Source organism: Rhagoletis zephyria, unplaced genomic scaffold, assembly GCF_001687245.7.
Source record: "Rhagoletis zephyria isolate East Lansing unplaced genomic scaffold, Rhagoletis_zephyria_1.1 Rzeph_scaffold_11353, whole genome shotgun sequence".
In the NCBI taxonomy this organism is placed as follows: domain Eukaryota; kingdom Metazoa; phylum Arthropoda; class Insecta; order Diptera; family Tephritidae; genus Rhagoletis; species Rhagoletis zephyria.
Window position 1 is genome coordinate 4,592 of NW_016168430.1, and position 14,711 is coordinate 19,302.

At 37.6% G+C, this 14,711-nt stretch overlaps 1 protein-coding gene across 1 annotated transcript; it reads right to left on the reverse strand.

Annotated features, from left to right (window-relative positions):
- Positions 1 to 594: 594 nt before the first annotated feature.
- On the reverse strand, positions 595 to 9,143 carry LOC108377037 (protein mab-21-like). Its single transcript, XM_017633300.1, has 4 exons — positions 8,496 to 9,143; positions 7,948 to 8,305; positions 3,218 to 3,768; positions 595 to 1,221 (listed from the first exon to the last, which is right to left on the reverse strand). Exons 2-4 carry the CDS (start codon positions 8,148 to 8,150, stop codon positions 872 to 874), a joined length of 1,104 nt encoding a protein of 367 aa, XP_017488789.1. The 5' UTR covers positions 8,151 to 8,305; positions 8,496 to 9,143; the 3' UTR covers positions 595 to 871.
- Between the last annotated feature and the right edge of the window lie 5,568 nt (positions 9,144 to 14,711).

Here is a 14,711-nt window from a genome sequence, read left to right on the forward strand (position 1 = left end):
GACATGCAGTTGCTTGCATTAATATGTACATGCATACATACATACACATGCACATACAGTTGCAGCAATAAATGTTTGTTCATAGGTATGTCTGTAAACAGCCACCGCTCCTTTGTAGCTTTCCTCGCCTGAACTACACTCACACAGCAGCCATTTGGTGCCGATACTTAGGACCTAGGTGCGTATCAATGCATTCCAATCGCAAAAGCATGCAAATTTTCATAGATGTAAATGTATGTATGCACATTAAGGTGCCTCACCAAATGAAGTTGCTTTTACCGGAATTATATTTTTTTTTATTTTAAGGCTTCCGCCAAAATATTGCACAAAAATATTAAGATTTTCGTGAGCTGGATCGATTTGAAAATACCTCACCAAAACCTCATTAATTTGACTCTTTTGACACAATTTTTAAAATTTTGTATGTATACCATTTAGGTTTAAAATCTCTGTAATCTGAGGTGATTTTTTGGTTAAACATATTTTTAAAACCAAATTTTATTTATAAAAAAAATCGATTTTTAGAAACATTTTAAAATTTTGGCGAAAGTCTTAAAATATAATAAATTTTGGAAAACATTTCTCGCCTTTTTGTATGGAGAGTGGTGCACCCTAATGTACATACATGCATACGCATGAAAGCGCGATCCATAAAAAACATTAGCGTTGAGCACCTCGATATACGCGTACTTCCAAATGCTAGCATTGTTAACCTTTTCCTTTTGCTTCAATCGCTCGACTTTTAATGCCTTTTTAATGCTAATGTGCTGCATTTGTTTTCGTTTTTGCATTTCTTGTTAAATTTTTTTATTTAGTTTTCGGTTAAATAAATACATGTATGCACTTTATATACCTACATATGTTGTTGCTTTTAAAGTTTTTCAAATGCATTTGCATTGGTTAACATTTCGCGCGTCAAACGCCAAACCTGCTTGGCCGCCTGCTCCAGCGAACTGGGCGATTTGCCTTTGAACATGTCTAGTGCCGGTAGAAAATAGTGTGGACATCGTCGATATTGTAGACATGAGATCAACTGTAGGAAGATGCCGTTGATGCGATCAGCGATACACGCCTCGTCCCATTCAAAGTCACGCGGATGCTTTTCACATTCGTAGAGCAGCAGATTTTTTAGATGGTATGCGGTGATCGGATTGCCAGGCAGATCGAGGTGACGATCACGCAAGGTTTTGAGAATACTTAAACAACGTCGACGGCAGCCACCTGGAAGGGGTAGAAGATATTAGTGTTTAGAGTGCAATAAATATACATACATATACGTATATTCATGTGTTTCATGATGGACATTTTCTAATTTTTTCCGAGGGACATTTTCCTAGTCTTATCCGACTACTGCCCAAAAATTAAGGGGATGGACATCTTAAGTCGCTTCAAGGGGTACTAAAATAAATGGCTACTATAATTTTTGATTCCGAAATTAGCAGTTACTCGTCCTTTGCACATTCATTCACAAGTTTCTACGTGTTCATCGGGTTAATGGACACTTTGATGAGCCCTTAGTTACAAGCCCTCTCCGATCTTGCTGAAAAATGCTATATAAAGTCGTTTTGTTCGAGAACTTTGAACCGCACAAGCAGATGTACTTAGTACAATCAAGAATGCGGCAAACCACTGGAACTCTTTCATGATACATACAACCATAGCAAGACGCCAGACATGGGCATCCTTCGATCGTACTAACTCTTAGGTCTCGCCGAAGCTACATCAGTTTCATTCAGTATAATGCCTCTATGAATTAGTGGCTTAGAGGCAGATCGATAGGTTCTATCATCAAAGCCGCCTTGATGCCTAAGGAGTTTAACAGAGAAATCTACTTGAACTACTTGGACCTATCGACCTCACTTACCAGATACTGTAGAGCCGAGTCCCTAGATGCTCTCATGATCTGCGCAAGTTGATTTCAGAGGAATGGAAGAACTCAATAAGAACCCAACTTTAAAAGATGTACAATTTCGCGAGTGTTGATACGAGTATTAGAACGAAAATTGCCTTCTCATGGCAGAAACACTCGAAGACATCAATAATTATTTTATTATTCAAAAGCCTCAAATACAAGTTTAGTGCTTGAGCAATAAAGAAAAGAATTGAGCCGAAATCGTTTCTGCACTGTCGAAAAAGCACACACATTGGCCTCTATACGACTAGGTAGGGGTTTCTCGGCATGGCTCTCTTGTTTAAGTGGTGATATGTATCATTGTTGGGTGGTTAAATAGCTCAGCCGTTCGCCTCTCAACACTTCACTGCCAAAAGCCTCAAACCTAATCGTTGCAAACGCAGAGCAGAAGCACAAACAAGTGCTCCGCCGTCTAATCACAGAGGTGTTTCTACCACGAGCAGTGACCAGTCAGCAATCTCACATAAAGGGAAATATGGATTTTAAGAATAATATTCACCCAGTTTCATATGGTTGCGTAAATGGCTAAAGATGGGAAAGCTATAAGTGGCTGCGAACCAAGTTATACCTGAATGTGCCCTCTCTGGCCAAATGAGACATCTTCGTTATCATTTTCTCCGGTCTAGACTTGCACTGCAGAACTAGTTTAGAATAGGTTGAAGCGTTTCTCTATCGAACTTTTGCATGTTCCTTTTGAAATATGTATGCTTGCATGACTATAATTCGAAGAGCCATCTTACATTTATGTGAGGGGGAAAAAACATTTTTTTTTTCTGTGGAAGTGGTATAGAGTTCTTAAAAATCAATATTTTTCGATCGGAAAGCTCTGTTTCTCTTCTGGAGACCTCCAATAATAATACCAAATATGGCTAAATAAACTATAGGGTATTATTGGAAGCCTCCTGAAGAGAAACAGAGTTTTCCAATGAAAAACTCTTGGTTTTCAAGAATTATATACCATTTCTACGAAAAATGGTTTCTCTTTTCCTTATAAAATAGATGGAAAGCTTTGAGCGACCTCTAAATATTTTTTTATATTTCAAAATAAAAAAACAGGGCTATAATTTCTTTCGGTATAGAACAATCTTAGGGGGTGAGAGCATTAAAATCCTGACTTCACTTTTTTTGGGACCACCCTAATGTACATACGCACTTGCAATTGGAGAGATGATACCTACATACGAGCATCCTCATGCTTTTCCTGAATTTAATCGAATTTGCTACGTTTACAACTGCAAGTCTAATACATAAAAGTAAATAAAGAATCACCTCGTTTGAAATTAGCACAGCCAGAAAAGCATTTACCTTGCAATAGTCGATTTTCCGCCTCGAAGAAGCTCAACACCCACGCATCGCCTTCCATGGCCGCATTGTTGTTCTTATTCTGCATAACAATGGATTCTTTGGATAGCAAATCGAAACCTTCGGTTTTCACCTCAGCAACTATATTCGGATGTGGCCAGGGGATGTGTGGCAATGGCCAATGTGCCGCCGAACGTGGCCATATGCCCGAGCATTTGAATGCCGGTGTTATTTGTACCACAAAACGTTCACGCACGCGCAACTTCACCTCCGTTGTATCACCGATCATCTTAACCATGTCGCGATAAATACTCTTGTCACACGCTTGTGCCACCAATGTCTGAAAACGTGAGCGTATCTTGCGCGAAGATAGGTAACCCGATGCCGTAATGAACTCCACCCACAGCGACATGGAACGTTTGCGGCCATCGCTGAGCTTAAGCACAGCACAGCCGGGCATTGTACCGTCGTCGACGAAATTGAAAACGCCCATCTGATTAAGATATAAGACGATTTCGAATTCGTTGGGTGAAACTACTTGGACGCCTTCAAATCTGTAAATGGAGAGAGCTACAAATTTAACTCAGATATAAATTTTTATATGTTGTATACATCAATAATCTACTTTTATAGAAGAGCTACATTTGTGGGTATATGTAAATATGTATATAGGTATACACGCACATCCAAATGTAGTTAAAGACAAACATACATACTATGTATAGTACATTCTTACATACAAAACTTTTTCATACATTAGGTATTTACTTCTTTGTACTAAAGTCATTAAAGTCAACGTATGAAGACAAACCACAGCAATTAGCACGTAACTCAAGTAGGCTCGTGTTAACGTCTCATTTGATGGACAAATTGCACAACCCATACTACTTTGACAAATCGAAGAAGTAGGAAGGAGCCATAAGTACACTCTAAAAAATTTTTGTTTAAATTTGCGCATATTAGGATAGGTAACCAGTTTCCTCTCTTAATGAATGCAAATTTAAACACTGCTTGCTTACTTTTACTTATCATATGTGTGGCGTAGGACAAATTTCAAATTTGTTTTTTGAGTTTTAAACATTTATTGTTCACATTTTCACAGTTTACACATAAAATGTTTAAAACTTCCTCTAAAAAATTTTCGTTTAAATTTACGCATATAAAGAGAGGTAACCAGTTTCCTCTCCTAGTGTGTGCAAAATTAAACACTGTCTGTTTACTTTTACATATCAAATTTGTCACGTAGCGCACACAAGGGATGGGTTTTGGGGGTAAATTTATTATGATATAAGAAATTTTGATAGAAAAAATTTTCTTTTCCATTTCTAGTGCGTCATTTTGTAAGAATTTTTCTTTTTTCTTGAGAGCTCTTTGAAGTTTAACTGCGAATGAAAGCATTGTCCTAAAAATATGCAATGCATACTCACTTACTGTTGGTTTTTACACTTTACAGGCTAAAAATGTTTACCACTGATATGTACTTAATAAGCATTCGAAGATTTAATTTGCTAACTTCGAATTCGTTCCACCAAAATGAGCTACATGATAAAAATACAAGTTCAGTTAAATTTTCGTTATTCGAAGTATTAAAAAATGAGAAACCAGAAATCGACAAAAAGGAATAAAAAAGTGTAAAAATTTAGTGAAGTTATTTAATTTATTTATATTAGAATTCTTTTGTAAAATTTTGTATTACTTTTGAAAGTTGAGTGCATCCTCAACCGTTAATTTTTTCATGATTTAATGATCGGATCTAACCAAATTACGAGACGACCCTTAAGGTACCATCTTTCCCGTAAAAAAAAATAATTATTGGAATCGGTTCACGCGGTGCAAAGTTATGCGGTGGAATAAATTAAAGAAGTAAAAATACTCCGAAGAATTGATAACCTTCCCTTTTTTGAAGCCGGTTTTAAATAGTCTGAGTTCTTTGTAAATTTTATGTAAATAAAATGCAATTGATGATACTTAAAAAGTGTATTTATTTATTTCATACTGTAAATAAAACTTTCATAAATGTATTTTAAAGAGCGAATTTTGGGTATTTGCTGATGATATATATTTAGAAGTATAAACCCTTTCCCCCCAAAAATATATTCCTGCGTGCGCCCCTGGCACTTAGTATTTATTAATTGTAAAAAATATATTTTTACTTTCAAAATGTTTGTAATTTTAAACATTTCATGTGTATATTTTAAACAACTCATGTTCAAAACCAAATCTTGAACATCTTGTGCGTATACTTGAATAGATTCTGGTTGAAAAATAAACATTTTTCAGTAGTAGTTTTACATGCACTTTTTAGAGTGTAGACAAGCAACCAGACCGACCGTACTGATAAGCGGGTATACCTCAGAGCAGCTGTCTGTAGGCGCTTAATGGCTTCTGTGTCTTCAATAATAAGTGACTATTTTCCGCCTGAGTTGTTCGATCAACCGTCCGTGCAAACGAGTACAAGTAAAAGCACTCGATACTATTCTTCTTTCATGTATTATACATAGAAGAAATATTGTGTATTTGTTTTTGTAAAATATTTATGCCCAATCCAAGACGCATTACTTTTCACACCCTCCATGGTTCTCGTAAACCTTCCCTTCGTTTTCTTAATACGAGTAATAAAAATGGCAATAGTTGTTCGTTTTAGTAGGCATAGATTGGTATCAAAGTGATATCTCGTGGCGAATATTAAATTTTCGTATGAGTGTAACTTAAATATTAAATATTTTTCACCGTTCACAGTAAAATAAAGTGTGTGTACCCGTCTCAGGAAGGCGTTATGATGGACACCGGGTAGATAGAGCAGCTGAAGATGAATGGAGCTCCCTCGATACCCTCTGCTTAAGGTATAGAAATCGCCTGAGTTTGTTTTTCTAGGCTATTTATAGTCTGTTGTAGGGGGCAGCCAAGGTATATATACTTGTTCATTTTTTAATACATTTTTTATTAAACATTTTTACGCTAATAACAAACGTCTCAGATTTCTTCTACCGACAAGTTATGTTTCTTGCATAAATTCTATCAAACATCCCTCTCCATGCAGATCCCCCCAAGGCGCGAAGCGGTGGACGGCAATCTCTTAATAAAAGGTCCAATTAAGGTCTTCACGGACGTATCGAAGCTGGACGGTAGAGTTGGAGAAGGTGCCTACTGTCAGGAACTCTCAACAGATCTAATATCCAGTCAGACGGATCTCTGCAGCGTCTTTTAGGCAGAAGTAGCCGCTGTAAAAGAGGCAGCCGACTGACAACGCGCTAATATTTTGCCGACTAGGAGGGTAAGTATCTTCTCTGATAGCCGATCCGACCTCTGAGATCGCTAATGGTACGATCGAAATTGGTTGGAGAATGCCTGAACACCTCTCTCTCAACTGCCTACTAATACTTTCAAATCAAGCTGATTTGGGTTCTAGGACACAGTGACATTACTGAAAATTGTAGGGCTGATGAATTGGCTTTTGGGCTGACCGTCGGCTCATCGGGCGCTGAGCGAAAACCCCGATATGCAAAGTTATACGGTTATTCTGGCCGGTTGTTGACCGCAGGCGGTCACAGGGAGCTTCTGCTGCTGCATAAGCGCCAGCTCTCGATTTTTACAGGTATTCTGACCGGACATTGTCCTTTAGCGACCCACGCGGTGCGACTTAATATCGTGGTGGAATCATCTCAGCACTTCTTTCTTAGCTGTCCTGCATTCTCTAGTTTAGGGATTCACGACTTTTAAGTAGGAGTCCACGAAAATTTATCTGGTTTCGATAGTAAAGAAAAAAACATGTTGGCTTGGCTTTATTTACCAATGTAGGCAGATAATACGCTACCCCAAAAAATAAAGGGAGCAGAAGAAAATTCAAAGCATGCGGTGATTTTTGACGAGATGTATTTCGGTGAAAAACGGTCGTATTGAAACTTAAAAAAAATTATTTTGAAGCGTTAATTTTCAGACTTTTCATGTAATCCTGACAGATAGCGCGAAAAACTAATTTTGCCAATTTTTTGATTTTTTTTAAATAAATGTCATTCTATAACAAAACTATACAAATCGCAATTTCAAACTTTTTGCAAAAATTCGGCAAAGTTCCATCAACACACACACACACACTTTTTATTCAGAATTTTCAGAAAATGTTTGGGTACGCAGTTTTATATCCCATTCAATTCTAGCATGTAAAAAAAGTGGAAGTTTTAAGAGGCTAAAAAATAGCGTGAATTTTGGATAAATTTTTAATTGACGTTGTCACTCATTTTCTTCCATAAGAAGTAAATTTGTATGTATGTTGGAAATTTTTTTTGTGTTTTGAAAAATAAAATTCATAACACCGTTAACAATAAAAATTGCTCGAAAGACTTTACACTTACTAGAATTAAGTGGTCTGTAAAACTGCATACCCCGAAATTATCTACAAAATTCTGAATAAAAAGTGTGAAATTTTAATGAAACTTTGTTAATTTTTTTAATTTTTGTAAAAAGTTTGAAACTTGGATTTATATGGTTTTTGTTATAGAATAAACCATTATTTATGTTAAAAAAATAATTAAAATTTAATAATAACAAAATAAATCCTCAAAACTTGTCAATATGTGGCTGTCGTATGTTTATCTAAATTTTTAGCCGCTCTAAGAAAATAACTGTGGATACAATATAAAATCATGAATTAACACTAAAATAAAATCTTTTATGTAAATTTCTCTTTCACAAACGTGCCGTAATAAATATTAAAATTTAATACGAATATTTACCTGCCATTACACTCCACCAAACTGGAGATGAAGCGCGGCTCCTGCAATTCCACCTCTTTCAAAATGTCTTGAACGATTTTGCATATTTCCCGTATGGCCGTGGCAGTTTTGAACATACGCGCCTGAACACGCTCCGCGCAATAGCGATTCATCTGATAAATCATGCGCGTCTGCGCAGCCAGCATATCCGGCGGTACCAACATGGTTGCTATGGCGACGGCGGCGGCGGCGACGTTGGCCACGGATGATGAAATATGCTACTTTATGTAGGGCCGACCAGCAACAATGGCGACTAAGGGCGAGCGGTTGGTTAACAGTCAGCGATGAAAGCAACAAATTTTCAATGGCGACTCAATGTCTGCGGCGACAGCGACGTATGGCAGAGCACAACAGACAACAATGCAATTGAAATTATGCGACGGCGTGTAACAAGAAAAAAGCAGAAGAAAAAAAATCACAATTGAAAAGACCGAAGGAATATTTCAGGAGGCGATTTTCAGTTAATTAGAGGTGGGGACGCACTAAGCAGCAGGACGGGGGTTACGTACGATATATGCGGTGGTGGATGTGGCCGTAGCTATGCCGGTGATTGCTTTTGTGCCAAACCCAACGTAGCGCGCTAGTAGCGCGTTGTCAATAACAATGGTCGACGTCGGCGGCGGCGGCGGCGGATGTGATGTGGCAATAACAATAATTCTTCTGCTACTGTTTCAATGTAAGCGCTGCGCTGTATGCCTTTAACTATACCTACTTGTTGTTTGTTGGCGGCAGCCTTTGTTGTGCCGCGTCACTGCGTTTGTTCCGTTGGCTTGTTTTTGTTATTTTTTTTTTTTAAGATTTTTTCTTTTCTTTCTCAATGCTATTTGACACAATGAACCGAAAACAATTGGGCGGTACGTAGTACTCTTCTCAAACAAAACAAAACAAAAATACGGAAAAAAAAGTTAAGTGTCTTACACAAAGCGTTATCTGCGCCGCGTTCAAATATCGCACGTTTTTAGATACTTTTCTGTGCACTTTGCGCGCGCGTCCAACACAACGGCATTCGTAGCGTTGACAATGCAACGGAATGTGCAACAAACAAAGCGTGCCGCGATTTCACGCTAATGTACGCCAACGAAATACTGCCGCCATGCTAAAAGCTAGCTAGTCAATATTTTGTGAGCGTATTGTAAATCTCACGAATATTTACTGACTCGCCAGATAAAACTGAATGGTCTCGGAAGGCATGCGGACGCGTATATCTACATACATGCTTTTGTGTATAGATATGTATGTATGTATGTATGTAAATATGCATGCAAGTTTAAGTTTGCCCATGTATAAGCTTCCAACTACAACAATATGTATCTACAGATCTGTGTGGTAGTAAATCAGTGTTTGGCTGCACATCAATACAAATTCAGCAGAGACGTACGTGGCTTGCATTCGTTGCGTGTGTGTTGCGGCTGCAGCAGCTACATTTGGCGGAAACACAAAAACAATGAGAAAAAAACAAAAATGGAGAACTCTCAAATGATTGTTCGTACGGCTGTTGCAGGAAAAGGGGGAAACGCCAAGCCGAAACAACACTCAAGCTGTAATTCCATATGCGTATGTATGTATGTTTGCTTGCTTGCACGCCAATACCCCCCTACCACATATACACGCACTCACACACATACTTTTTTATGCCTCTTTTTTTATTGTTGCATTTTTTGTCGCGTGCTGTCTTGCGTCACACCGACGACCGATGCCACCTCGATTCCGAAAATACATACATACATATATTAGCACTTAAACATACAATAATCGTATCTGAAATCTTTCCGAGCGCAACGAACTAACACAGCAGAAAACAGAAATAAATCGCGATTCGATAATCCATCGATCTGTGTTAAAATCTCTTTACACTATGTATGTATGCATGTAAATACGTAGTAGCCCTACAAGACAGCTAAGTATCATATGAGTACTCATATTATCATTATCCCTAATCACAAAAGTGCTTATCAAAGTCCTCATTTTCGTTCAGGCCATGGGAAAAAATTGAGTACTTTCCCCTCAATGTTGTCATCAGAAAGTCCTCAGTACTAATAGTCAAACTACTCATTTATGCCGTACTACAAAAACAAAAGTGTAAATGTGTGAGAATTTTTGCCTAAAGTGCTCAGCAATGTCTTGTAGGGAGCTGTGTTTTTATGTACATACATGTGTATGCATCTTCGTATCGATTTGCGCGCAAAGATGAAAAAGTACCGCCGACCAGTACTTAAAATACGCTTCCGCATAAACTAAAGCGCTGGCAAAGCTCAGAAGATGTCCCATCGGCCAAGCGCATGCGAGCTCTTTGTTGCAACACCGCCCAGCTCTTTGCAGAATCACTTTTTATTTATTTTTTAATATTTTTCCCACACACACAATATGCACATATGTATACCCCTCTTTATATTTGTAGTGTTTTATCTACTCGTCGTTGTATGCGTATAGATACTTTTTGCCAACCCAAGCGCAAGCTAGTTTTCTCACTCACTCTTTGGACAGCTGCCGAAGCAGCTCATACTTATTGACTTTGAACGCGCTTACAGCTAAATGCATTTGTGTGCGTGTGCAAGCGTTTTTTTTTGTTGTTTGCTGTTCGCTCGCACGTGTTTATGCTCCGCCTTAATCGCCTCAGCTGCCACAAGCGGCCATCGCTTTTGCGAGTTGTTGCCGTTGTTTCATGAATTTTGTTGTTGCTTATTTGTTGCTGTTTATTGTGGAAGTAGGTATATGTATGTATGTCCATACGTAGATATATTTTTCTGTGGCATTGTTTGCTTCTCTGGGGAATTGGGATGGAGTCTGCTCGGAGCTTGGAAGTGCAAATTCAATTTGGTTGTATAAATTTCAGTTAATTTCGTTCATACATTTATTTGGGGGTAAGTAAATGAATGGCCTCAGGATGTAATAATTTATTTGTTAAAGTACGCAAACAAACAAACAAACAAACATATACAGGGGCTTAGCGATATGCCTCCTCGAGCAAAAAGAAAGGAATTCGCAGACGATATCGCCGCAGTAATAGAAGCGAAGCATATACATACATACTAGGGTAGTTAATTTTTTCGCTTTTTATGATGCCCGGATTTTCGAGATGTATGTATCGCGATCCCGGTATCCCGGGATTAGTCCCGGGATTTAGATATTCATTACTTTTCAACAACTTAAATAGAAAAAATTGTTTCTATCTCTCCTACCATAAAATAAGTAATAAATAAATGGGTCTGAAATCTACTTTTTTATTTAAAGTCAGGATTTATTTTAAAGGACTTTGTAATTTCAAATTCCTTTAATTCCAAAAAATTCATTGCAATGTAGATAAAATATATGGGTACCGAATGAAATGAGGAAATTTTTTAGAATAAAAAAAATTAAACTTTTTGGATTCACAAGGACGAATAGGTATCTTTTTTAGCTGATAAAGTTAGAAGGACGAAATTCGAGGATGTTATCGAGTTTATATAAGTCCTTAACATATAATTTTTTCAAAAACCAATATTGCTAAATTTCAAGGATACAATTTTAAACCACATTTTCAATACGTACCAGTCCTTATGCACCAAAATTATTTAATCTGATTAAATTCTACAGAATTTTCTCTTTAATTTGAAACCAATACTTGTTCTCTAAGCACATTTTGCTGAATTTTCTAAATCATTTTTGAACTACTGACGTCAGAGTGAAAAACTAAAAAAGCAATTTTACCATATTTGGCCCATGGTTTCGCAAATATATAAATTTTTTTTTTGTGTAAAATTTACTATCGCACGGTGTTATATGTATGTATAATGGGCTATGGTATGTATAATGGGCTAGACATTTGTAAAAAAATATTAATTAAAAAAAAAGAAATACATACTGCCAATACTGGTCAAGAAAAGGAGTTTCTATTATTGCCATCAGTGCAAATTATAAATCCCGCAAATCCCTGCACAAATAGTAATGCTACAAGGAACAAAACTACTTATCGATAACTACAATTAGTGCTGCCACATGATATAATTTCGTTACGACAATTATGTATTAGCAGAAATGGTAAACTCTCAACAAGTGTTTACACTGCAATTTTTAGTTGTCTGTGTAACTATATTCAAAGTTGGGAACCAGCCAAATTTGCACATAAAGAAATATCGACACTGGGTCACAAAATCGTCAAATCTTCATGGCAGTAAAAAATCTTCAAAATGACAACCAAATCGGCAACCTGGCAACACTGCCTCTGACCTACGTGCCTGCATTGACGCCTACTTTCTCGGACCATTTGTGAATATCGGGGAGTGCCTGGTTCAACAGCGAGCTCATCGTATTGAACAAATTTTGGCTGTTAATAAAAATGAAGAATTTATGCAGAGATTAATTTTGAAAAAAAAACTATTAATATGGGGTATAATTAGAATGAAAGAGCAAGTCAATAAAATTCATAATGAATGAGTTCGCCAAAAGCGCAAACACTTTAGGAATCCACAAAAACATACAATGTATTTTCGAAATAGCTCAATTAACGAACAGATCTAAATAAAGCGGAGACATTTAGAAAGATATTATGGACATTATAGAACAAATAAAAAGATATATGTATGTACTACGAGAAATAAAATAAAATAAAATGTAAGTGAGTTTATAAATTTCAGTCGAGAATATAAAATTCAAACGCGAAAATTCCAATTGACAGAGGTTCGAGCCAGGAATGCCGATGACTGAGTGTTGCCAGAAAGAGTTTCTTGACATATCAACAATTATTAAGAAATTAACAGAAGATTGTAATCCCGAATTCTGCATACGAGATAACGCTTGCCTCTAATCAAATGTCGTACTTGATTAGCTCAGCTGACAGGCAGTCAGCTCCAGCAGCTTTGTTGTTTATCCCCCCCCCCCCCCATGCCTTCCAATGAGCGTTCGCTTTCATATTCTCTCTTTCGAGCTCACGTATTTCAGGTTTTCTCTTTTTATTCCAAAAAATACGCCTCGCTTCACTCTTAGGGTCTGATTATGCATACTTCGCATAACTTCGCACAACCATTTGTATCAGTGCAATAAAAATGTAACTTAAGAAAATGTGAAGCAAAATCTAAACTCAACAGATCCCTAAGTTTTTAAAAGTTCTGCTAATTTCTGGGTAATGGAATACATACAAATTAGATACAAAGTACATACGAAAATACAGTTTGAAGTTTATGCGAAGTTGTGCGAAGTTATGCGAAGTATGCATAATCAGACCATTAGGCTCACTATGTAGATTGCTCGATTTATATCCGATCGCATCGTAGCCCTGCGGCATCTTTTTCTCTGCAGCGGCATGGCTCCACTGCCCGCATTTATCGGTCTGTAGGCGAGCGCTCTCAGAGAGCTGGTTTGAGAGCTGAGTGGCGGAGAAATAATCAAATTTTTGTTTAGGGTACAGAGTTGAGGGCATATTTTGGCTGCAACGAGATAGTGATCCATAACAACATGATCAATTTGGTTTCCAGGTTTACGATCTGCGGATCGCCATGTAGCCTGATAGATCTTTAATGCTGAAGACCGGGCGAAGTCGATCAGCCTCAGTCCGTTAGCGGCCGTTTCGCTGTTGTCAGCCAGAACTGTCGGGTTATCCTATACGATCTTGTGCGGTTCCACCTCTGTCTGGCCTTCGTATGATAAAGTTAGACAATACTGCGTTTGATCTCCCAGAAAAAGCCACCTACATATGTCCACCACGCTTGCGCTGGCCTGAACATTTTGTACGCATGGATGACGACGCTCCGGTGAAAAGATCCTTCAACTACGCACCCATTAGTGGACGAAGAATCAAGTGCATAAGTACCTATCCGAATTAGGGATGAACAACTAGCGCAAATCCGCAACTGGCGAAGCTTTTTGGTCTCGGCCCAAACCGACAAACACTGAATTTCATCTTTGATCCGCCCGTTAAGACAGTTAAGGCGCCAAAGAAATGCGCGGGGTTTGTGGTGAACCCAGGTCTTCGATAGTATATATGCAGTCAGTGTGCAGCGATTAAATTTCAAGCGGTAATGCATTTAGGATGAACCTACGCCCGAACGGTCTTTGATGCCAGAGTCGCTAGCCATGCAGACTGATGGTGCTGTTAGCAGCTGAGTTTTCGATAAAAACTATTTTCGGTTGTAATTCAAAACAAACATACTTCGCCGTTAGAGATGAGCCGAGACTAATTGATTTCCAATTTTATCCGTATGAGATTAGTTGCGACTAATAAGTGTTCAACTATTCACTAGTCCCAAGGGACTAGTCGCACAATCTTTTGCAGGGTATACTACATAAATATATAAATGTGTCTCATTTGCATGTGAGTAAAAATGTGTGTGTATAGCAATATGTAAAAGTATTGTACTCTGCAAAAACTCCATTTGACAGAAATTCGAATGGCTGAAAAATTAATTTGCAAATAGCATTAAGTTGACATTTTGGCATGTTTATGTCCATGCCGGCCGTCCATAATGGCGAATATTTGCCATTAGAAGACTGCCAAAAAAATGCAAACACACCCTTGAGAATATTCGAACCAAAAATTTGCTTTCATCTACCTGATAGAATTTTTGTATATTTGTCCATATAATAACAATAAAAGTATACTAGCACGGCTTATTTGCAAATACTTTGTGCAATATTCAAGCATATACCCATGAATACATACTATAAAGGCATATGTATGTACAGATGTATTTTTCCGACTTTATAAAGAGTCGTCTTTTATAAATTGTTAAAATTTTCAGGCTTCAACTCAT